General features: G+C 43.6%; 1 protein-coding gene across 1 annotated transcript in view; it reads right to left on the bottom strand.

The window, feature by feature from the left end:
• Positions 1 to 26048, bottom strand: part of LOC133968614 (receptor-type tyrosine-protein phosphatase F-like) — a 120324-nt gene that overhangs the window by 62539 nt on the left and 31737 nt on the right. The window contains exons 5-6 of the mRNA XM_062404762.1: positions 9805 to 9993; positions 5563 to 5673 (exon numbers count right to left, since the gene is read on the bottom strand). Of these exons, the coding sequence (XP_062260746.1) occupies positions 5563 to 5673; positions 9805 to 9993 (300 nt within the window). The remainder of the gene's footprint in view (positions 1 to 5562; positions 5674 to 9804; positions 9994 to 26048) is intronic.

A 26048-nucleotide genomic window follows, 5' to 3' on the forward strand; every position in this document is an offset into this window, starting at 1 on the left:
TGTAACAAGGAGAAGGACCCGCTTCACACTCCTCAGAATCCCCCCCCCCAAATAATTGAGTGGATGTATATAGACCCTGAAGCTGGTTTTTAATTAATACAATCATGTAGGCTTGAACTTCTTGGCTCGATATGTCAGTGTCTCAATATTAATATTCCAGGTCTGTGCCGCAAAACTGACAGACTGGTACAATGTCGTGGAATTAGGTCTTTGACTTACTTTTCGACAATTCCCAGGGTAAATCAAAAGTAAATGTATTTCTTAAGGTCTTAATTATTCAGAGAGATGTGTGGCAATCCTAAAACCAAAGAGTTCAGCCAAAGTTGAGGTGTCAGTAACGATGGCAGTTGACTATTAAAACAGGATAAATGATAAAAAGTCGAAAGTTTTTAAGATGACTCAGTGAACAGGAGGGGAACAACTTTATGAAGTTACATCATGTCGGGGGATTCATGCCGGAGTGAAGTGACACACACTGAAAGACAGACTAACAGATTATCGGCCATGACATCAGCTTTCTGGAGTTCACAGGGACTGAGATGATTTGTTCATGCTTAGATGGGACAGGTCGACTAGTGTTACCAGCCTGGGAACAGGGCGAGGAAAGCATTCTCAGGAAGAGCATGCACGGGAAAGATATGGGACGGGATCAGAAGCCTGCGCACGCTGGGGGCAGAAGATAAAGGAGGGACTTGGTCCAATTTTCTCATAAAAATGAGCGAACATCTGATTTCCACAGTGACTAATGCACAACAGATGAGTTAGTACAAAATAAAAAAGGCTTCGGTGTTCCACTCTGGGTGTCTTCTCACACCCTGGCAGCTTCTCAGAGTGCTGCTATTTTTCACAACATATGCTTATGAAACAGTGAAACCGTGGAGAAGCAGACCAAACAGAGCTAAAAGCAGTCAGTCAATGGGGCCTGTGTATATCGAACACTTAATGTTGTGAATAATTCATGGCGTGCGGTTAAGTTTGGAGAGGTGCTGTGGAACAAAATGACTAGAGGGCAGGTAATTGTTATCGATTCCCCCGAAGCCTCTCTCCTGTTGAGAGCAGCTTGAAGAGACGAGCTCCAGGACTCTATCAAAACCACAAAATAAGCCCTGTCTCCACTCTGCCTGCCCGCTCGCTGGATACCTATAAATTTAACTGCCTTGACAAAGTGCCCAAGGATAGCAGAACCTGTTCGGTGAATCAATATCTGTGCAAACTGGCACAGAGTCAGCAACCTCCCCGGCTTCCTGGCAGCAGCACTGGGCAAACCATGATGGCTGATCATCCCCCTGTCAGCACCTTGCCAGCTCATTCTTAAATATTCCATAGGTCAGCTCTTTGTGGGGCTGTGTTTTGGAGATGGTGCGGAGTGAAGAAATCACTTCCAAAACATAACCTACCGTGGACGGTGTCAATGTTGTTATTCATTAACACTAAAACAGAGATTCCACTTGTAAACATGTGGATAAAGGAGCCAAGACCATCAAATCTACTAGTTATTTTACAGAAACCTCTATAGAGTTTACGTTTATTAAAAACGTCTTGCAGCACCACATCATAAACTTGTCTTTCCTGCTTGACCTCCTGCGGCAAAATTAAAAGGGAGATGTGGGGGCTGTCCTCTCATTACACCAACATGCACTCATCACACCTTCAGTCTCTGGGTGGAGGACATCCATGGCAGTAAAGAAAAAGAAAAGACAATCTCTTGAGAACAGCTTTGTCCCTGCTGATACCGGTGTCTCTCAGGAGGAGAGCAGGGGTGTTGCTGCCTAAATAACTGACACGTCCCATTGCCATCTGAATACAAGAGTAATCTATTATAGGCTCCATGTCCCTGCAGGGGTGGAAAGTCTGAGAGTGAAAGGAGCTATAGCTTTTGGTGCACGACGCTAACAGTGACACTGAGGGTGCAGTTGGAAAAATACGCAACACAACAGAGATCTAATAATGACTGAAGTAAGCTGCACAGGGACAGTGAACAAAGACTAATCACAACACGGTTTGAGGGAGTGACGATGTGTAGCATGCAAGAACTATTCAGGGTTTCATGCAAACATGTTGACAAAACATTAAGGAGGGGAAGGGAGCTATTTTTAATATTTGGGGTTTTTCAAGGTTGGGGTATCTGTCTCTTGATCCGAGGGGCTGGGAGGGGATGGGCAACCTTCTCTAAAATCTGCATCAAATTGAAAGGGAAGGGATTGAAAGTGAAAATGACCAACCTTCCCGCTGATCTGTTTGTGGATGAAGTGATTTGGATGGAGGTGAGCGATGGAATGAAAAGACAGTGGGGAGGAAGACAAGACAGTGAAACCAAACAGTGTTTTCTTTAGACCCAGTGGAGGTTAGTGACATGGTACAGATATTAGCAGGAAAATGCATACATACGGTGCCAGGGAGGGAAACTCACTCATTGTATTTATTGTTTTTTATTAAAAAAAGTTATATTTTGTTTATTTACTTCCTAAGTGGAGTATATCAAGACTTATTTCTTTATTCCAGATATTTGACTGATATCACACTTGTACAATTACTGTGCTGTTCAAAATGCTATTGGTACATTAGATGAGCAATATAAAAGTATTATGTTTTATCTGAATGAATCAGAGATCAAATAAAAAAGTTCCTGATTCTGGACTCTTTATGCCTCATGCACAATGCATCCTTCAGGAGCACTTGCTGATGTAGGGGTCACTCAATCTGATTCTGTACCTCACTTTCTTCCTCATAGAACTTATTCAGATTGCTCACATTTGTAAGTTTCCCTCTCTGACTCCCACACACACACACATAGAACAGCATGAAGACATTTTGGTAAAGAGAGAAGCCCAGCTGCAGCACTTTATCCTCTGTGACATATTGACACGTCACATGGATATATGAGGGAGTGCCGGCAGACAGAGGCTGACATCCCTCCTCCGTTGTGGGATAAGCGCTTGACAAATGAGCGCTCATGCACAATCACAGTGCGCTTGTGATTCTGCCAATGTTGATGGAGTCCTTCTTTAGAGAGAGAGGGGGGGGGGGGGTCACCGAAAGCAACCCGACACAAACAAGGCTCACCCGCACACCTACGTTAACATTCACGCGCTCTTAACGGATGAGAAGAGGAAGGACAATAAATAGATATACAGGCAGGAAGGGGAAAACAATCCATGAGCAGAGTAGACCCCCCACCCCGCCGCCCGCCTCCCCCTCCCACACAGAAATATAAGGACATTCATTCTGTGGCGGCTCTGAAATGTCAGGACAAGGGTGATGGCGGCGGGTGCGGCGCTTGCAGCGTGGTAGTGCACCTGCAGACAGGAATTGGATCAGGTGAGTGGAAAGCTGAAACGCTTTCTCAGACACAAAACCCATAAAGAGCCCATTTAATGGAAGTCTGACAGGGATGTATGTGTGGGCGGGTGTTACAAGGTTGTTGATGGAGAATAATAACACCATTCTTTCTCCCTTGCTAATCTTTTCATGTCGCCTTCAAGTTGTGGTTATCGACATTTCAAGGCAATAAATGTGGGGAGGAAGATATTGTTGGAAGGCAAAACATATAAGTGATAGATTCTTAAAGCCTCCACTAAAAAAAGTGAGAATGGAATATTGAAACAGTCCATCTGGGCATTAAATGGCGATGGCGTGTGCATCTCAAGGTATTAAGAACTGTAACACCATTGTTTTGTATTTGTTTAGAGCCCAAACGTCATTTTAAAATTGTATTAAAAGTTTAACATCAGCTCTTAACAGCCTACTGCCAAACATCAACACTGTAAAAAGTGAACAGTTGTCCAATGACTCGTTTGCTTCCAACGCTTGTTATGTTTACAAGTTGGAGCAGACATTGAAAGCTTAAATCTTCCCTCTGGTGTCTTTCAATGAAAAGGAAGAGAGTAAAGGAAGAGTCGCGTCAAAGGCCATTTGTCTGGAGTCCCTCATGTTTTAAACCCAATCAAGCAGCCCAGTGATAACACAGCCCCGGGTCTTGTCTCTTCATTCTTGCAGTGGCAACAAAGACACAGTGAAAACATGGCTCGAGCCTTTGTTCCCCATTGCAGACAAGAACACTTTTAAAAGGTTACGGTTGGTTTGATTTCTATCTCTCCACTGGTGTGGTGAGGCTGGTGGAAAGAGCCGGTGTCGGGGCCAATGGGTTGACAGCTACCTGGGTGGTGTGTTACAGACTAGCTGGGCCCCGGGGCCCTGCTGGCGCCACGCCACACAACTACTGTAATTACCTCTGTGGAGAAAAAAAGGCCATGTCTGCACCTGTGACAGACATGGCCTGATTAATAGACGAGGCTTACATCCATCCCTCGCCTTTGCTGTTTGGCTGACTACCTCCCTCTGTCAAGATTTAAGATCTAAACCCTCTGGAGCCCCCGGGGTTTAATCTGTAAATTTGATGCTGCGATGGTCCTTGAAGATGATTTTACCTCTGGTTCCTCTGATCCAGGAGCCACTGTCGGTTGAAAAAACATTTCCCCTGTATTTTCTTTTTTACGAGGTAAATACTGATACTACTATTAGAGAACGGGGGACTTGTCTGGTAAGGATAGTCATCTTGATTCGAATTTATGACGGATAAAATAAAAAAAGAGTCATAGCTGAAATGTCTCTTTCTTCCCCGACACTTTCTCACACCCAACTCCACCCACACGAACAACTGGAGCAGCTATTGTGTTTCATGAACATCAGACAGTGTGGTGGTGTTATTCACAGGGCCTGACCTCAACTATTCTCTCCCCTATTCCAGCACTTTCCAGGACGGGTAGAATGGTGCCTTTGTCCTGCATTAGTCTGCAGACACACCACAACAAAAACAAACCATGAAACTCCAGGCACCTTCATGGCTTTTGGTGCTGGGGGGGGGTTAATGGAGCCTTTCGATACAGTCAGAAGGGTAAAAAAAAACAAAAAAGAAACAAGGCCTGTCACAGCTCCCAGTGCCAGCAGAGGAATCTGTTTCAATGCAGCTGTTTTCACAGAGGCCGCACCTGGTCGAGTTCGCGGCCAAACAGGACGTTGAGGTTAGACAGTTGGTGAGAATAATGGCAGTGCACGGATAATGGTGAGAGAAGCTGTTGAAGGTGAGTGGAAGAAAGAAGAAGTGGTATAAATGGGGCGATTAGACATTAATGAAAGGCCCTGCACGTTCTTTTTTTTTTTACTCATCTAGGCCGATTCAATCTCTGCCCAGGTTGAAGGTGGACAGAGACAGAGGGAATTACCCTTTGCACACATCACATTATTATACAGAGTTTCAGTTGTGCCACCCTGGCAGGTGCAACACAGCTAGCAGGAGAGTGAGGAATATGTCAATCACACACTGCAATGCACTCCTGAGAAGAGCTTTAATCACCTATAATCACTTCTTTAAAGGGAGATTTCAGGGTCTTTAAAGGGAGATTAGACACAGAGCTGCATGGTTGCTGGAGTGAACAACATTTAGAATTAGACAGCCAAGAATTTTCAAAGGGTAACACAGCTCTTTGTATTTTGCAAGGACATGACACAACACAAATATTAGACGTGAGAGAGAGTGAGAGAGAGAGAGACGTTGGACCTTACCTCGTACGTAGAGATTGGCAGGAGCAGAGTAACGAGTCCCAGCACTGTTCATGGCAACACATTCATATTTCCCCTGGTCGGACTCCTCGCTGTTCTCAATTTGCAGAGCTCCTGCATGGAGGATTAACAAATTTAGCTGTCTTGACAGTTGTGGAATATGAGATATAACTTTGCATGAAACCACAGCAGATATCTGTACAGTGACTCGCCTGAGAGCCTGTAGTCAATTAGTATGACCCAGTTCGTGCGTAATTAAGTGTCTCAGACACGGACGTGGTTTTGTCCAAAAAAATAAAAATGCTTACAGCAACACAAGCCTTTTGCTTATTTGGCAAGTTTACAGGAGCTGCTAACAGAATATTTGCCTAGTCGTGTTAAGGAGAAAAAAGACCATGACTGAGGGTCAATTAATCATCTGAATAACATGCCACAACAATCACAGTCTGATTAGGCTTTCTGCTTATGGAATTAATTGACAAACCAAAGTGTTTATGTCACTGAGGGTTATCTAGCTCAGCCAGATGTTAGAACCCAGCTAAGCTCTACTGCAGCTGTACTGCACGAGAGAAGCAGCAGAATTTATGTTATATCTTAAGAAGCCATCAAACTGCTGTGGCGTAATATCAACTACTGTGCAAAATGTGTTTAACACTGTTTTAGCATTGGGACGTTATTTAGACCCTCAGGAGGGACGTTACTCTGAAGTGTTTTGAGCTGAGAATAATGTTTCCAGAGATGCTTAATGGGGACATTAAATAAAATTGTGACCATATTTAAGTACAGCACAAATGTAAACATAACAGGAGACTTTGCTCCAAATTGCCGCCAGGTCAGATATACTTCCTTCAGCCTGTGAGTACACATTTAGCAGTGGAGGCCATTTCAGTGTTCTTTCATTACAAACTATTTGACCATGTCTCACTGAAAGCCTCAAGGGGGGACACTCCTCCGCCAGATGGCTTGGATTAGAATTCACAATCCCAAGAAGCTGCAGTGATCACACAGAAGGCTAACATGTTGTTTCTAACAAACCATGAAAGCCCAGGAGTCCTGTCTGTGGTGGTCACAGTGACACACCATGTCCAGAAACATCACCGAATCATTGCTACTGATTTGCAAATGGCCGATAGATGAGGCCATTTTATAATTTGACAACTTTAAAAAAAAAAAGATCAACAACACCAAACTTACCTGGTTTCCCTCGATTTAACAAATACACATTAAAAAGAAAGCTTTTTCTCAAAAACCAAAAGAAACAGTCATCATGTCTCCAACACAGCATGGTACGAGGCAGTCAGCCACCATGCAGTTTGAAAATGACAAAAATACTCAGTGTACGATGATGTCAGGATACATATTTTTTTCCACATCATGCAGTATGAGATGAATGCAACAAACAGGTTCACCACCAACCAGTAAAGGACTCGAATCAAGGCGAGACCAAAACAAGGAGGAGCGGAACAGGGCGGGGCAGTGACATGTGATAACACCACCTCAGATCTCATGACAACACGTCCCTCCAAGGTGTTTGCTCCGCTTGCTGAGCTCATCGCTGACTGATTCAGCGCTGACATGCAACTGCATACTAATGCTGGTGTCACAAATCTGTCACTCTACCCACTCTCCCATGGGAAAAAACAGTGGAAGTACTACTGGAATGTAGAAGGCTGCTGGTGTGACAGTTTCCAGAGCTGAAACACTAAACTCTGTCAATTACTCCCAACTAGAGGAATGCTGGATCTTCCACAAGGTCATTCACCGAGCAGGAGGGACCCAGAGGCTGTCATGAGGCTATCATAACTCATAAAGAGTTAAACACCTAATTGAATATGGACTGTATTAGTTGCTCTGGACGCAATAACACTCAGACAGACTGCTGGCGGTCCCAAATGTATGCAGCTTGACCCAGGCGTCCACTTTTTACCTCTCTGTTGTTGATTGGAAATCATGCTTTTACTCTGGAGAAAAGCAGGATTTCCATAAAAAGGGAACCTTCGCCCTTAACAATCTCCACCAGGCATCCTGTTCCCATGCTGGGGGGCAATGCTGCGTCGGCTGTATGCAAATGCAGCCATTTGAATTTACATTAACTGCACGGAGGAGGCAGGTGGATCCTCTAGTGGCGACTGTGGCCTTTAGTTTAAAATGCAAGTCCTTGCCCCTTTTTAACTGAAAAGCCAGAGAAGAGGCTGAAGCAGAAAGATGCTTTGTTTCTGTGTGAACTTGTAAGTCTGTGTGTGTGTTTGTGTTTCACTCAAAAACATGGTTCATTTCTAACAGCAAAACAGGAGACTGGAAAAAGCTAATTTACGTTATAACACCTTGGACCATCTTTTTGCATTTCCATTCTCCTGGCATCAGGGTTGGTGATCATTTGTTTGTTAAGGAGCAGACAGAACATGATCAGACAGAACATGTTGGGGTAGAGACGAACGGGGGGAAGTGGGGGGAGGGCGGGTGGCTGCTGTAACAGCGGGAATGAGCCTGGTAATGTGGAACTGGTGGGGATGCAGGAGTCTGATGTGGGGGAATGGTCTGAACGTGATAGTTTGCAACACACTTTATTCATCATCCTTACCTCTAATTGGTGTACCACCTAGGTGGGAGTAATTTTGATGCAAACAGGGTTGAGAGATAAGTTAGTAAAACATGGCTTCTGCCACAGAAAAAAATAACTGATGCAATGTGACATAGTATTTCATCAACGCTATTAAGGAGGTGTAATTCTTTTGGACTGTACATGATGTCTGTAAATTACCGGAAACTACACAGATTTAGATTTTCTTTGCTACTGCAGCTTTGTCCCTTCACATGTGACTTCACAGCAGCATTTGAATGGTGTACTAAAATAGATTTCCAATTTAAGATGACCCTCCCCACCCCCCAACCCCCATTATTTTGTGCAGATCGCAGTTAGTGAAATGGCCAAGAGAAAATGAATGACAGTAATACACAGCAATTAGAGTGGCGCCGGGGCAAAACGTATTCAGGTCAGAGGTATTAGATTTGGATGGCGTGAAAAGAGAGAGACTAATGTGTCTAATGTGTGCTAACTGGAAATGTGTGATGCAATATGAGGAACTGGGCTCCGGCTTTCCCATTACACTGTGGCAGCAAATTAATGCACTTCTAATTTCAGGTCATGTGGCTGATGCTGATATGGCGGCAGATGTCAAGAGAAGGGTGGCGGATAAGAAAGAAGTTCGAGGGGCATTACGTATCAGCACGTTTCAGACACTCTCGCTATGTGCAAGGAAGGAAACTAATTAAACGTGTGTTGCCGGGAGTAAAATACAAAAAAGATAGAAAAGGCCGTATTAATAGGCACAATTTATTCCTTGCTATAAAAACATTATCAAACAATTAGTAGATTTGTTAGTATCTAATTGGCGATGAATCTAATTCGGGTTGTTCTCGTAGTAGAGCCAGGATTTAATATTGTGAGAACGTGCACAGTCCAAGTGAGCGTGCTCCAGTGACCTGTATTCAGCCTCCACTGGGCAGCTTTAGCACCTGGCTTCTTCTGGAGTAGCTCGCCTCTTTAATCTTCGGGGCCTCAGACCCGCAGCCCGGCCTGACACGCTCTAAGTGAGGTAGATTTAGTAAGGAGTGACAAGACCGAACCTGGTCAAAAGCCACTAATCTTTCAATCTGATCCAGGTCAGGCGAGCGCTGTTTATTTATCAAGTGCACTGATACAGCGAACAAAAGGTACCTCATTGATTTTTGTATTTTTCAAGGTTGAATCCGAGCTAATGCATCACCGGCTGGCCTCATTGTGACCCAGCCGTATGTTTAAGAGGGGATTACAGAATATTTAATGCGGTGAGGAATTCTCTTTCTGTACTTTGAAAGGTTACAAGCTCATGTATCACTGTCGGATTGCAGGAACGCACGAACAACCTCATCGCAATATTCTGTGCTACTTTAAAAAGTGGCTGCAGCTGTTGTGAGAAATAGAATCGTCTGAGAACCCGGCCAACTAATCGCGGCGACAATGACAAGCTGTGTAAAACTTTCATGTGCTTGGTGATGAAAGAGAATAAATTAAGTCACACATGACAACAAAGGCCCTTTGTGTTTTCACATCATTCTCATGTCTAACACGACTATCAGTGTGTCTGTTGGCATTTAATGTCATCTCTTAGACTTCAACATGCCTTTGCTATAATTAAACATGTTCCATATGTCATGTAGAATAACATCTTGAAAGAAAGTGAATCAGGTGGAAATCAATTGTACCTGAGCGGAGCTGTTTGATTCGCCCGTTGCTGCTGCTGATGTCCACAGGAAGCATGTCCTTGAACCAGGTGATCTCCGGGTCTGGGTTTCCACTGGCGGCGCACAGCATGGTGGCAGTTCTGGTCTTTTCAACCACCTTCAGCTGGGGACCCATGTCTATGTTGGGGAAGCCATGGGGGACCTGGTTCTCTGAAAAAGTGCAATGGTAGAACTTAAGTATGGCTGCAGACACACAAACAGAAAATAAAAAAGACGAAAAACAAGATTCTGACAGAATAGGCTCTCAGGTGCTGCGAAAGGTGCTGAGTTGAGAGGAGGATGAGAGAGAGAGAGAGAGAGAGAGAGCAACTAGTTTCAGGTGCTGGAGGCCAAACGCTGATCAGGAAACACACACACGTAAACATTGTGCCCAACTGTCGAATGGTAGGTCTGATGATGATGGTTTAGATTTGAAAAAAACTAAAATTGGTCCCTGATTGAGGATCATAACAAGCGTATGACCCAGCATGGGGAGTCTCAGGTTTAAACAGAGGAAGGATAGTTACAATCTGCCTTTGGGCACCCCTGCATTAATGAGCCGCCTCCACAACCTCAACCAACCTATATGAATAATCCAACTCTTCGTATCCAGTGATTCAGCTCTGGGTTTTTAGTTATTTTGAAATAACCGTTGCCATTTGGCCGCTGTTTCACTCTGTGATGGCGAGTTGTGTTGTTGTGTAACATCAGTCAAATTTTTTTCAGCAAAGGGAAACAAACTGAGGCCTCGCACTCGTGATGAATCCCAATTTCACCTTTGGACAACCTTAATAAAGAGGAAACCCGAAGGCCCTGGCAGGGGATCATTATCAGCTTGCTCTCCAACATGTAATCTCTTTAATCTTCCTCCTTGTATGTGGATGAATTCTCTGTGTGGTAATAACACGCTGCTGCCAATACGGTTCGGCATGAAAAGATATATCTCACTGCAGGTTAACAATAAGCAAGGATTAGTCCCTTTGGAAGGAGGATCAACAATAACACAAGATGTACAGTTTGGTTATTTAGGAACCATGAGGGAAATTGTGTCTAGAAACAGGTTTTACAATAATATGAAATTAAGACTGAATGGTTATAACAGACTGGTCTACTCAAAATCAACTTGTGATGATTCAAAAATTCAAAAGTATGTAAAATGCTGTTTTCTTTCCATTCACCGAGGGAAACACAAAAGCTGTTTTGATCTTGTCTGTTGTCAGAACTATGTGTCAGGAGCTCTGTGATGTTTTAACTACACACACTGCTCTCTTGTTAGTGCGACTGTCTAAAGTCTGAGCTGTTCATAAGAAACCCAGCAAATGCTTTGGTAAAACATCTATTGACTCATTCACAAGTGTCCATCTAATTAGTTTCATTCTACTTTTTAGGCCGACGCCAACAGTATAGCGTCTGTTTGTCTGAGTCGGAAAAACCCACATGTAAACACACAGTAAACTATATGGCTGGAGTGTGAATACGAGTGTCTGTGATGTTCTTTGTTCTGATCTCCTGCAGAGCAGTTGTTCCTCCCTTCACCCTTGTGTTTGGCCTGCAGCCCGGATCGTCTCATATTCAAAAGTAGTTGACAGATCGCTGCGTGGCGTCTTATCTCTGTGGCGAGGCAAACTTCCTGTCTGACGATACAGGATTCTACTTTTTTTTTGTTTCAGACATCCAGACCGAAATCAGGATACCTCGACAAACGACACAACTGAAAGCACAGTGAAATTATAGAGTACAATTTGTCACCGTATGAATAATGGTAACAGTAGAGCGCCCTGTGTTCCTCTGTGGTTTGTACTCTCTACAACAGTCAAAGAGAGAGAGATAGGGAACAAGGGCAGAGAGGATGAGAGATGGAGACGGGGAATGGAAAAGAATAAAAAAGAACAATTCCTTGTAGATGTCTACAAACCGTTGGGTTTGAGGACGAGGAAACAATAGAATTATCCCAAACCCAGAAGGAGCTACACCTCAGCATCACCTGCTTATAATTCACTTTAGATACAGTGTGTTCATAATAAAAATAAACTTTATCCATAAAGCATAATTATAATTTAGATACTGGTGTACCACACACTGTAACTGCTATAGAGATGTGAAATCTTTGTGTACATCACCTTTATTCCTAGTGTTCATGCATCATCTGACACCTGCTGTTCGAGCACGTCACACATGATTGGGCTTCCAACATTTAGAAATGCAGAAGAAGGTGCAGCTTCCACTCGGGGTCGACTGTATATATTAACTACATGGTGGAAACCAATTGAATGAATGAAGCGTGACACTGTGCTGTCAATCACAGCGAGCCGGTTAACTGAGAGAGTGTACAGGAGAGGTCAGGAGAGTCTGACATACCATATTCATAAGTTGAATGTTTGAATATTTGATTTCCGCCCAGAATATAACTACAGCTTCTTCAATGGTAACAACACACAGTTAGGCGCAGAAAGCAGAGTTGTGTACTTCAGCTGGGAAAGGCTATTTATGCAATGGTGCTTTGTGTAACTGTGAGAAGGCAACAACTGGAATATCAGGACACTTCTCACCAAAGCCACGTGTTGTTGGTGCCTATAGAATATTTATGATTAGGATTATTGGCAAATGTTCCGAAGCTGTGAAAAATGCAAACCAATGGGAAAACAGGGTGAGAGACCCCAAAGGAGTTATTACACGAGTCAGCGGCTTTGTCATATCAGGAAAACGGGGAATAATTTAAAAGGCAAACAGCTGCTGCACAGCTTCTATATCAATCTATCCCCTATACAGTACCTCTGCGTAATGTTTGCACTGCAGGTGAACTGTTATTACAGCAGCTGGACATTTTTCTCACAGTGTGTCTGATTAGTGGAACCTGCACCACGACTTTGCATGGTATGTCCACTCTGGGACATTATTGGATTAAAGTGTGGCTGCGCTGTAAGTACGGTTATATAAAGAGAGGCAGAGAGGTGCTTGTTCGGAAACGTCCAAAGTTAGTCACTCTAGGTCACTCTTGTTTTCAATATTAACTGCTAAGCTGACTTTCTGGCTGCCTGTCACAACATAACACTTTGCTCTCAGTGGCCGGGCCACAGACCCACAATGATAAACTCTGTGACACGCTGGCCTCCCACATGTTGAAGAACCCTGCCAGCAGAGCCGTGGTTTGCACAATCAGTGATATTTCACTCGCAGTGAAATTACATACTGTCAAATTGTAGAAAATATGTTTTTTATATATTAAATATGTGATGAAAGGCTGTTTAAGAACACCTATAATAAAACCTTTGGAATAAAAAGTTTACAGGTAATCATTATAACTTGGTTCCACTGCCGACACGGTGCTCAGTATAGAAAGGTGAAACTATACATTTCTTATAAACATATCTTTCTAAAAATGTCCCTGGCTTTTAGTAGAAAAGGAAATAAATTCAAAGTTCTCTCCAAGGCGTTTATCAAAGATATTGCCGAGCTATTGTGTGAGGTTTGAGCACTGCCTGTCTATTCCTGCTACTCTAACTCCTGTGGCTGGCCTCGTCTGCCAACTTGTCATCCCAGGAAGACAAAGATATGCCTTTGTTCAGTCCTCTTTAATTTGAAAGGAAGACAAAAGGCACGGGGAAATTTGGAGAGAATCCAATGAAATAGTGCGGGCCATGCAGCTTGATGTTTGTCAAGATAGGGGGCATTTTTAATAAAACAAGGGCCCTCTTGTGCCCTAGTGTAATTCATCAGCTCCACTCCTCTGTCTAGGCAGGGCAAGAAATTACGAATAAGGCGAAAATCAGGCGATAATGTCACGTAGGCGCTCCATTACCGAGATAAAGAGTGCTAGAGGAGGGGGGGGGGGAACAACAGCAGAAAATAATACTTGTGTCATGTGTGGTATGGAAGTAGATTATTGCGTTCTGCTTCTCAATCTTACTATCACAGCGGCGGTTTATTTTGTATATATGCAGATTGAACAATCCAGCATTGCGCAGGCTGCATGCAAACCATTTTTTCCACTGATTAACTAATACAGTGCAGACAGTTTGCAAATGAGTGAGGCCACAGGCAGTGCCAGAAACACCTCAGAGGTAGAGACAGGTACGCACGAACTGGTTCCTCCATGATTTGGAAGGTAAATAGGACCATTGTTCTCCCAGCAGCATTTTATCACGCACAGTCCAACTGCAATATGAGCAGCTTAGCAGATGAACTTGTTTTCAGAGGTTAGAGCGCCGAAGTAGAAAAAGATGGGGGCAGAAGGGGGAAGTCTTAATGTGGTTTTCTGATGGCACTACTCAATTAGGAAAGCAGTGGGGGCCGTAACTATACACAAGAGCCATGGGGAAACACTGGCAACATCATTTGTAAAGAGAAGAGGCTCTGGTAATATGGTAATTGGTAAAAAATTAAGAAAACATGATACCGTAATCATAAACTATTGTGTCAAGGAGGTGTGCCTCTGCTGTAACAGCCACAGGCAGGAGAGGTGAGATTTAAATGTGAGAAGAGGGAGGAAAAAACTAAAAAAGGAGAGGGGATGGGAGGAGAGAAGGAGGGGTGCATGCCAACCTCCTGCCAGCTCCAATTACCAGTGTGAGTGGAGCGTGGCAGCTAGGGCGATGGGTCTAATCAGAGCCCTGCTGCAAGAGACCCATCCCTGTCCCCCCGTCCCACTGGGAGGCTGCAGGAGCTCAATCCCACACTAACATCAGCCAGCGATTTCTCCCTCAGCCCAAACATACTCATCTCAATCGGGGGGGGGGGGGGGGGGGGGGGGGGGGCACACTCCAGACTCCCCATCCCCTTCATAACAGGGGAGCCCCCGACACACTGCCTCAAGATACAACACTTCTGCATAAAAAAAAATCCTTGCCTCATTTCCATTCCAGTGTTCCGAGGCATCCTCTTCCACCTCACGCTCTCAAGTACACAAAGTGCTGAATGATATGTTCTGCCATGAATGTTTTAAGTGAGGGTTTCACCGGGGAGGCGCACCCTTCGGAGTGAACATACATTCATGAGACATGGGGGGGGGGGCACACGGCGTGTCTGGTAATATTCATGAGAAAACATCACTGATACATGCTCATAAGCTGCCCACAGCATCCTGCTTTGCTCTGTATCAATAGTTAATCGAATTCGGCGTCAATGTGCGGCATCAAAAATTAAGGCGATACAGTGAGTCTCTCTTAAGTTATTTAGATTAAACATCGGAGTTGAAATAATAATATTAAGAAGGGGGTAAAAGACCTTGTGATCTCCACGTGTGCCAGGTGATGGATGACAACAATTACAGGTGAAACCTCCTTTGATAGAACAAGCCAAAGGACCACAGTGGCAGCAGCACAGGCACTCGCCTCATGAAATATTACTGCTCCAAAACCCCCCTCTTTCAAACATACATCAGTGCACTGTCTTTATTGGGGGGGAGGGGAGGGGTTATGCAGCTCTTGAGAGTATGTCTGCCATTGTTGGTATTTCCATTTGCCTGCGCATGTTTGAAGCTGTGACGCATTTAGCTCTAAAGTGATCACTAAATGTTTGAAAGCGGAATCTGTTCTGTTAAATGTGTTAGAGCGAGAGAACTACAAAGATACAGCCTCTGTGTTTTTTTTTATTTTCAACCGATAAACGTTTAATCATCCAGCCTCTCTGCTCGTCCGACCGGAGAGAGAGAAACTAAATACAGAGCAATAAATGTTGTGTCTCAACTGGTGCTGAGTCAATCTGGCTCTGGGAGGCAGACAGGTCGTCTGCGGAGTCAAAGCGAGCAGTTCGCCTGCGGCTGTTTCTCGCGTGGAACATCGTCAACCCAGAGATCTGCATCTGCCTGAGACACGGAAGAATGTGAGAGGTGTCAGCGGCGGCTGGAGGTGCAAACAAAGAGCCGAAGCCAACCTGAGTTTCGACTTAGGAGCTCTCGGAATAGTTTGATTATTGACGTGTGTAAAGAAAGTCAGCAAGTTCACATGGGGAATGTTTAACCGCAAGGGATTAAGGAGGAACACAAAGGTAATGGCTGTGTTAGACTCTGCTGGACAGTGGTTATCCATTAACGTATCTGGAAGTAAAAGCCTTTCCCTTTATAGTAACATTACATTGTTCCTTGTTCCTTGGGAACATTTCCTGTGGTGCAGTGTGTGAGTGTTTGATACACTGTGTGGTTCTTGCAGGTGTTTCTTTCTGAAATCCTGTGGCATTCCGGCAGCGACCGAGGCAGCCTGACCCCGAGTGGTATCCATGTAACTACCTCTGCCTTCTTTGACTTGCAAAGCATCGGAGGGCAGGGAGTTTCCTCACATGTTCTGCCATGAAGGGCATGTGAGCAGGACCCTCCTGCACTTCAGAGCAATATCACTTGGCAGAACTCCCACTGCAACATCAAAGGCCCGGCAAAGGAGGCCATTGATGTAACTCTGTTGTAATGACGTGAAAATGGCGAAAATCTCCACGGGAAAAAAAAAGAAAGAAGAGAAAGAAAAAACAAAGACAACAAGATAAAAAAAAAGAAAATCACAGAGTCCGTGTGAACAGTGACGTCATTCACAATTACACAACAGCAGCTTCTTTTTATATCAGGCAGATGAGTCTAGATTTACTACAGTCGCGATTAGGCAGCGAGAAAATGAATGCAAATGGACAATGTGCTTTGAAATGTGCAATCTAAATAGTCTGCACTCCTTGTCCAGCCGGTTGTCTCTGGCACGCTATCTCCTGGAGCAGGTGTTATGGCAGTTTCCATGGAGATGTTGGTGCATCGGGCAAACAGTCCGCGGTGCGTATCACCGGCGTGCACAGACACACACACACACACCCGCACGCAACGGAACCATCGCAAAAAAACACACAGCCATAACAAAAACACGGCTAATGTGGCTGTTCAGACGCTTAGTCCTACATGCTGGAGGAGGAATCGGGGTTGCTGTTATTCTGCTGTTTAACCAAGCGTACTTAGAGTAAAAGGCTGTAATGCATGCCATGACCTTTGAAATAATACACTTTTTTTTGTCTGGCTGAGCAGAACATTTGGCCTGACTTTCTTTGCCTACAGGCAGATAATCAATAACAGACATCTAATCCCCCCCCCCCAATGCCTTCCTTTTTGTACCCCCCCTCGTTCTCTTTTTACCATCTCCACTTTCCGATTTATCTCCACTTTGCTTTCTTTCTCCGATCTGATATCATACTTCCACCGTCGTCAGGATGATCTACGGCCCTGCCAGATGCCCCGCGCCTATTATTAATGCCGCGGCGCACCGGTTAGTACATAACCATGGCCTCTGACCCATTACTGCAACCCAGGGGTGGTCTTCTGAATTCACATGGTTCTGCTGACCGAGTCACCTTGTGGGACAAGCGCTGCTGCACAGAATCACATCCTCCATTAACTACGCTATAGCTGTAGCACAGCTGTAGGCTTTCATTTTGAGATTACAGCTCTACTTCCTGCCTGGTGGTCCTACTAACAGCAGTTTGATTGAAGACCCTTGAGATTATGGTATTACAGGGTACACGGTTTGTGGTTTACAGCTCATTTTAATGTAACTGCCTCTGAGATGGTAGAACCTCTGGGCTCTTGGTAAATGTCTGTGGTAATGCGATGTGGCTAATAAGACAGGTTATTCCTCCAGGTGTCAGGGAAGAAAGAAGAAAAAGGACAGGACCAAAAAATCAGGAAGCGTAACGATTAATGAAATGGGTTCTACAAACGGAAGCAGTGCGGCCGTTTGCAAATAAATGAATTAATTGATCCTCTCCACGACTCAAATTAATCATCAACAGAGCTTTATTGGGACGTGCTTAGTGTAATTACGACAGATAGGGGTGGCTTTTATGAGTTCTGAGAAAGGCAGTGGATGAAGTGAAATGTGGCAGGTTCTGTTAATTAAATCCTCACTGACTGGGCTCCTGTGACAGCCTTTACTTATTCCCTCAGTCACAGATAATGAAAAATACACAGAGTCTGTGAGTCAATGTCGACAGCCTCAACTTTGATTATGTAGGGGGTTCGCTGAAGTGCTGGTTGTTTGCAATTATCACATTGCAGCCTGTTAAGTGGTCACCTCGAAAAACAAACTGGCAGGGTGCAATACTTCCTGCTAATGCTGAACATCAGAAGCAAAGGCGAGAGAAACAAGACCTTTGACCAGGTACACATTTCTCGTTATAGCAACATCTACAAATTATGATGGCTATGTCAACAAGTGATCTGACTCTCCTGCCTTTGGGGAAGCCTGACATGTTTTCATGACTGTTTTCTGACGTTGATTCGATCACCATCTTGGTTCTAATCTCACCACAATTGCATCAGGGACTTGTTTTCCCCAACAGTCACAGTTGATAAATGGAGGACTACAAAAAATATAAAAGGGCCTCGTTGTTGTCTTAGAAATAAAGACACAGGAATGTGCTCGTCCCACTGACTGGTGAACATGCCCCGACACCGAGAGTGTGGAGCAGCGCAGCATACCGGAGTCGGAGTGTGCTTGTTAAGTCAACCTTCCCTTCGCAGAAGAGGTTAAGAAATATTGATGCAGATGTAACGCATGCAAAATCAACAGTGCCTTTGACAGCTGTAAGCAGAGCGATCAACCACAGCCTTGAAAAACACAGCTTAGCAGCTTAGTCAAAATGGGCCCATGCCTCTTAAACATGACAAAAATGTCAAGCGTTCGCCTGATAGTGAGTCAAGCCCTTCTCCTCTTCTTTCTCTGGCCCGGTAGGTAAGCCAGGAGGGCCTGGTGTGCAAATGAGTGAGGAAAAGGGGTCAGGGTGAAAAGACTCCCATTAGCCAGCTCATTGAGTGTAGGTATACAATCCCTCCCTAACATGCAGCAGGCCCATCCATCTATATCCAGTCAGGGCCTGGGGAGTCGTTGACTTGTTGGCCTGCAGAGCTGCAATGAGGACCTTGCTCTTTACATGCAGGAGCACAGGCCCTGGCTCTTATTAATAACCAATCAATGAAGAGAAAACTGTCAGGTCAGACAATATTTCATATTCTTGTAGGGAAATAAAAAAAACAATGTGACAAAGATGTAATATTAGAAAAGCTCTTAGTAGAACTCATACCTCCGCCAAGGCCCAACAGTCAACTTGAATTATAGCAAGGTACATAAAATTTAACATATCGATAGATATCAAATCTATAAATGCGCCTGAATTTCACCTCTAGAACCTTTTTTTTTCCTTCTGGGAAATCGTAGGAATAACCTTGAAATGTGAAGATCATCCTGGATCTGCCCCCTGATCCGTATCTTAATCTAATGGGTAGTACCCCACTTAAAACAAGAGTACACATCTATAGGGGTTAATCCTGCAATTCAATTTGAAATAAAAGTCAAATAATAGGGGAATGATGTCATATTTTTTATAATTATTAATTATATAATGATAATAAAAGTGTTAGTTTGATGATTTCTGAGGTTGTGTGTGTTTTAATAACTAATGCGCAGGGGGGCAAAAGATTAGAAACACCTATAATTGACGATAGAAGTCAATCAATTTGCAGAGCTTTATATAAGATTGCTAATTGTGCTCTATTGTGCAGGGATTTCTATTTTCCTGGTGCGAGTGTTGTCTAATCTTTGGTTCTGTATGACTCAGAGGAAAGAAGAAAGCCGCAGGCAGCTGTATCCAGCATCTGAGCATTCACATGGAATCATCTATATGCACCATACAATGCAGCGTGCAATTATGAATCAAGAATAATAAAATAAAGCAATTGTTCGATAGAGATGAAGCCAAAAGTAATTTTACTCTCAGGTTCCCAATGCTCATGATCAACATGCAGATGAACGTCAGAAGTATTGGCTCTACAGCAGTTTCAGATTTAAAATGGTTTCTTATTCTGTACTTTTTAAAATAGTCTGCTTTTCTCCAATGTTCAGTCAAACCGGTGCCATTCTGATTCATGATTTACATTATAATGGTTTCTTTTGCCATGGAGAGGAAATTGAATATTTAATACAAATAAAAACTCTTTATTAACAATGGTTACCGGCACCAAGTTTGAGAGACAGCTTGTACCTTAGCTGTGCACAAACAATTTTAAAGTAAGAAAAACAGAATGAGGAAATGAACAATTGAATATGATGCAATATTGCACTGACAGTGGCTGCCTGCAGGGTTAAGAGCACTCATACAAAGACAGCATATGACTTTTAACCCCTTAAAATATTAGTGTGGTTAAGGCATCAGTTTGAAAGCATGCATGGTGAAAAACACATCTGACATGCTCTCACAAACAAATCTTGAGTAAAAATCTGTAATTGAACAATGAAAGCCTGTTGCAGTTGCCTGTGGCAGATGCATAATAGCAAATGTCAATTCACGGACACTCTATTCTGCTCCTGACAATGTGCAGATATTAACAGATGTGCATGTCTTGTCACATCTCCGATATCTCCTCAAATGCAGAGACAACGTCCGGACGAGCGGTTCAATATGTCCTGACAATCGACAGTGGCCATAACTTCAAGTCTAAACACTGACAGAAGACATCTCTGCTCCGAGTAGATGTATGACAGCAGCCAGAGAAGACACTGGGTGACAGTGCTCGTTATGTAGAGTGGATATATCAACAGGAACACCTATGCAATACTGTGTAATACGGTACAATAGGTTTGCAAGAGGTATTACCACTACACAGCTCATCATTTGTATCGCCACTGATTGCAGAGTTATACTGGTTATGTACATATAACATATTATGAGCATATTCTTGCTTTTCTGCACTGTTATTGTCAAACAAAGGGGCTGTTACACTTCTTCCTAACATAGATCAGACAATTGGATAATTTCTCCAGCTTGTGAATTGTTATTAATTAGATTGGCTCTAATATAGAGTGAAAGTGATAGATTGTGAGAATAAAAGAGTTATCTTACAAGCTAACAAACCACTTGTCATGTTGAAACTCACAGATTTAAATCTTTGACACTAGGGCGCCATTTTGCTTTGCGTGTTTAGTGACATACGGAGAAGGTTCAAACTCTCTCTAACACTGAAACATTCTGGGTTTTGCTAACTAGCTTGTCCACTTAGCATCGCGTTTGGACTCACGTTAGGCTACTGGTATACACAAGAGACAACCAGTATACCTATAACTTAGTCTGGAGCGAGTCCACCACAGGGACTGGTTCTGAGACTTTACAGGAGCTGATATTAGCATCATGAATGGATCAGGTTACAAAAAGGCGGAGGATTTCGTCTGTGCTCATTTTGCATTTTTCTCGCTCCAGCTTTCTGTAGCAAGTGTGTTCTTGAGAGACAAGTGTTACAGCACTCTTTGAAAATCATAGGCCCACTTAAATTGGGATTAATATGTCCCAGCGTGAGGTTTACCTTGACATATCAGGAAGTTCAGTGAGTGGCAGAAAGTGTGGGATAAATTAGAGAAATGTAAAATCACAGTTTGGTTATTTCGACAGTCTGCAGATGTGTTTTGAGGTTTTGAAACAAATTACATGCAATCAAAAATTTCTAACGATTTAAAAAATTGCTGGGAAACCATAACAAGCTGAGCAGATCACATGACTTCTTTTAGAACAGCTGTAATTTATTCCTTGTGAGAAGACAAAACAAAGACTGTGCACTCTTTGCACTAATTTCCACACTATTTTTCTGGGTCCTGCTATTCTAGGAACGGCTTTTCTTTTGCTGTTTTTTATTCATTGACCTCTCTCTCCCTCTCCCTCTCTCCCCTGAGGCTTACAGACATGATCAGCACTGACAACGCAGACATAGCCGTGTATACAGATACACCTTTGCCAAAAGCATGGAGCAATTGATGGACAAGTACAGATGATAAAATGCTGCCTCAAAGGAAGAACGACTCCATCCAGATGTCTTACATATAACCCGCAAAAAATAAAGCCCGGTGTCAAGTTGTGCCGGAGAGATCGAGCAGCCAGGATCAGCGTGGCTGGCTATTGATCATTTGAACGTTTATCATCAATCATAGCACATCCATCGTACCTTACAACTGAAGATAATAACCTTGAGGGGTCTATTAAACAATTGAGTTTAGTTTTTTTTTATGATAATTTATCGATCACACAGAGAAGGAGTACAGCTAAAGGTCTTAGAGCTTCAATGTCCTGCTCAAGGACACTTTGTCAGGGTGGTTGCTGCTGATTAAATCCACAAAAAACGTGTACCAGCTACACCAATTGTGAAAATGTTTGTGCAAGGAAGCAGAGACTATAGTTTATAATATGTTGACAAACCGGTTATCGATATGACTGAACTGAAGGACATGATTGGCGGACCCGGGACAATGTCTACTATATTATATATCATATAATATTTCAGAGACAACCAGCCCTGAACCAAACTAAAACACTGTTTGTCCTCCCTACAATGCCTGTCCTTGGAAGCGGTGATGTAAAGATGCAGATTGGGTGGCCAGCGCAGTGATTTCACCTCGCCATATTGTGCGAGTCCTTGAGAGAAGCACGCAAAAGACAGATGCAGTTTGTATCTGTCAGCCTGGATATGATCTACGACGCTGGGCCTCCAGCCAGCAGATGGTGGGAGAAATTAAATCTGTGACACCGACCGTCACAATGGAGCTTGGAAACAGTGTTTGGGAGGTGGCGGCAGTCCACCTGCAGATTGGTGTGGGAGCGTGTGTGCAGAGAAACACGTCCCTGAGTGCTTCTGTGTGCGTGCAACTTGGTTCCTCTGTTTCCCCTTCCCTGCCTGTTTGGAGAAATAACAGCCCTGCCTAAAACGGAAGCCAAACCTGTTCCAACAAACCTTCACGCCCTGCACCACTGTCATCAACAACCCACGGTGTTTAATGTTAAACATGAACTGAACACTCACCTTTTTTTAACAGAGTGAAGGAGCTGCTATTAAAACGGCAGCACACACATTACTGAAACCCACGAGCATTCAGAGAGAGACTCAGAGAGCGGAAAAAAAGTAGTGTGGGGGAATAGCCGTTACACAACAGACTATATTTTGGTCATTGTGGATGATTTGAATAGCCAAAGGAAAGGAGGCGATTAAGTTGTCGGAGGAGCATGGCGTAGTATTAAATCATTCCGATATACAGTAGCTGGTGTGTATTTATCTTGCCTGGCGAGAGGAGCAATGAGATTTCGGTGCTGTTTATCCAGTCGGGTTTGTTGTCCGCACTTGCCTGGCTCCTGAGATATTTATTACTGGCATTGTGTCGCAGTCATTTTCTGCCTATGCACCCGGGACTATAATGCATGCCAGGCAAATGAAGGCCTTTTCTAACCGGTGAGGCTGTAATTTGTTTACTGCCACCAAACACAGGTCCACTATAGCAAACACAGGCAAGACATTAAAGCCAAACTAAATTCAATTAAGATTTCCTTTTGAAAACAAACAAGTTGTCAACACTGGTGTTTAGTTATGCTGTTCATTCCCTTCTTAGAATTAAAGAGGTGTATAATGGACTCATATGAGCGCTCTCTATTAACAAGGGGCAATTATTTGATGGTTGACATATTTTCAACGAGCAAAGGGCTGTTTTTTTTCAAAAGGAGGATCTTTGAATTCTTGCATATTTCGTGTTTGACCTTTAAAAGCATTAAAAAAAAAAAACATTCCCCTCGACATAACAAGTTCAGGAAAGGAGTTGCCAGGGAAATTCAGCAAAAGGTGTGCAGCTGGTCTGGAGGAGAAGCTTTCTCATTCACATTCAGACAGTGCAGGATTCCAGTAATGAGCTGGGCTTTTGATCTGGTACCATTAGATAACATTCCTCCTTTCCGGAGACAGGTCCGCTGTCTCCCAGAGGACAAGCCCATGTTCTCTGTGCGCAGCACAGAAGTCACGGAGTAGTTACCTAGTTTCTGCTCATGTTTGAGGAATTTCCTCGAGTCACAGCGAGTTTCGCAGCAATCAGTTTGACAATTTTATTCTTGTTTGAGCTTTTCTATGTTATTTTGGAGAGGCTTTGCCAGAGAAACTTCCCAAGAGAGCGAGTCAGCAGGTGAGGGTCAGGACGCTCACTTTCCAGGGGTTTGGACGGGGTATTGGATTATTGAAATGACTCCAAATGCTTTGGCTGGAGTAAAGATTTATGGCTTTCAAACACTTGCTGTGAAAATACAGAAGTAATGCAGACCAAACAGTAATGTGAGCCATTTCATTCTCATGCCATAAAAGGGGGAAATAAAAATCAACATTTGTGCCCGAGCAGCGTTGATATGTGACCTCCAATTAAACGCTTGTGTCGAATCCCCTCACTCGGAAGGATTGTTTTGTTTTACTTGGAAAATGAGACTTATCATTTTTAAGATACCAGTGACATTCTGTGGAGACGTTTCCCAGGACTTGTCAATGCTGCAATTCCCTGGTTGCTGATAGAGGCCAATTAAAACCTTGTTCTTTTATGGATTTCTCTTTGAGCGGTTTCACTAGAATTTGACTGTGGTCTTGTGAAAAAGTGTCGGCGTCCATATGTGCAAACAATCCCTCAGTTCATTGCACCACAGATCCCTCATCAGTTTTTAGCATGACCATTCGTGTTGTGTGATGGTTCTGACACCACCTCAGTCATTTCTGGATCTGAGTCATTGCATTTTGCATTTTACGTGCTCCTCAAAATGTTAACCGCGGTGAAATTATGAACCATTGCCTCGACATGGAGAGGCCGGCAGCACCCTGCTTTTAAGACTGATGTCGTGAGCAGAGATGTCTTTTTCTGGCCGGCAGTAGCTTATTTCATACATCACAGAGACAAGCGCCTTTTACCTGGACATTTACTGAGGCAGTTCAATTCAAGAGGGACGCTCAAGGTCAGAACATCGGCATCGTTACCCGAGTAATGAGTCATTGTTCCCTCTGGTCATCTCTCTATAATACTCTACGACGTCATAGCACCACCGCCACCACACTGTCCACTGTGTTCACCAAAGATAGGAGACACAGGGAAAAGATGCAGGGGTAGATACACACTGAAAAAAAAGTATGGAACAGAGGAGGCGGAAATAGAGGTAAAAGAGAGGGGAAGAGAAACAGACATGAGAGACTGATGGGAACAATATTTCTCCATCACACCTCCTCTCTGGTCTCAGAGGCGTCTGCATCATTATTTAACCATACAGGTCAGACCTGCACACAGCTGACTGACTCTCTCTCTCTCTCCTACACACACACACACATACACACACACAAACACACAAACACACACACACGTTTGATGAGTGGGTTTTGCACATACAACATTATTCCAAACAAAACGATGATTATAGACCAGAATCCTGAGATGTTGACTTGGAACTTTAAAAGAACACAAGTCACAACTCAGTTCCACCACGCACACACACACAATAATGAGGAATTGCTGAGCTGACTTTGGGCCTGTATGTAAGTCTAGGTGGCGTGACCTCGCGGGCGGGCGGGGAGGGGGGGGGCGTGAGAACCACGACTAACAAAGAGCGGAGCTGTTACGGCGTGACAGAATTACAGAGTGACTCGAGACTCATGACTGAAAAGGTGCTAAAGCTTTCAGCTGGTATGAAAATATGCCCGAGCAGCTTCTCACAGGTGAGCGACGGGCCAGACTACACAGCCTCGAATCATCTGCTCAGGTTAGGTAAACAAGAGAGGCACCATCCATCAGCCGGGAGACAGCTCCTGTGGGGGCTACAGTCAGGAGCAGGCTCAGTATAACAAGCATTTTCACTTATATCCATACACGTATACAGCAAGTGAAATAAAGTAAATAGATGGTGGGTGAAATTATCTGTCAAAACCAATTAATTGTGATTTTGACATGATTCAGTATCTTAAGTGGACTTCTTGGCCCGGTGTTACATAAGCAACAAACACAAAATTATCATAGATGCATTGAATTACACTTAAAATTACAAGCAAATGATCGAGACACTCGAATACGTTTCTGAAATGAGCCTTCCTCTGAGACGGCAGTGAAACCCAGTGCACCAGTGTGACTGCCATAATCCATATTTTTGCATGATTGGCATTACAAGATAAAAAGCCACTATATGGAATAATCATAATTAATGTGCAATCTGCCTTTGCTCGGCTAAAACCTATAATCCAGATCGACTTAGTGGTATAATGACTTTGCCATTCTTATTGCCTCTCTTGATCTCGGTGGTGGTGGTGGGGGGGCTCAATGACAAATTAATGCAGATGCGGAAAAATCACGTGCACTTTAAGTCACAGGGGGGGGTCTCTTTTTTTCTTAATGAAAGGGGAAGTTTTCCACGCCTTTTTATTCAGGGGAGGTTGACAGAGATGTAGC

Source organism: Platichthys flesus, chromosome 14 (assembly GCF_949316205.1).
Source record: "Platichthys flesus chromosome 14, fPlaFle2.1, whole genome shotgun sequence".
Taxonomy (NCBI): Eukaryota; Metazoa; Chordata; class Actinopteri; order Pleuronectiformes; family Pleuronectidae; genus Platichthys; species Platichthys flesus.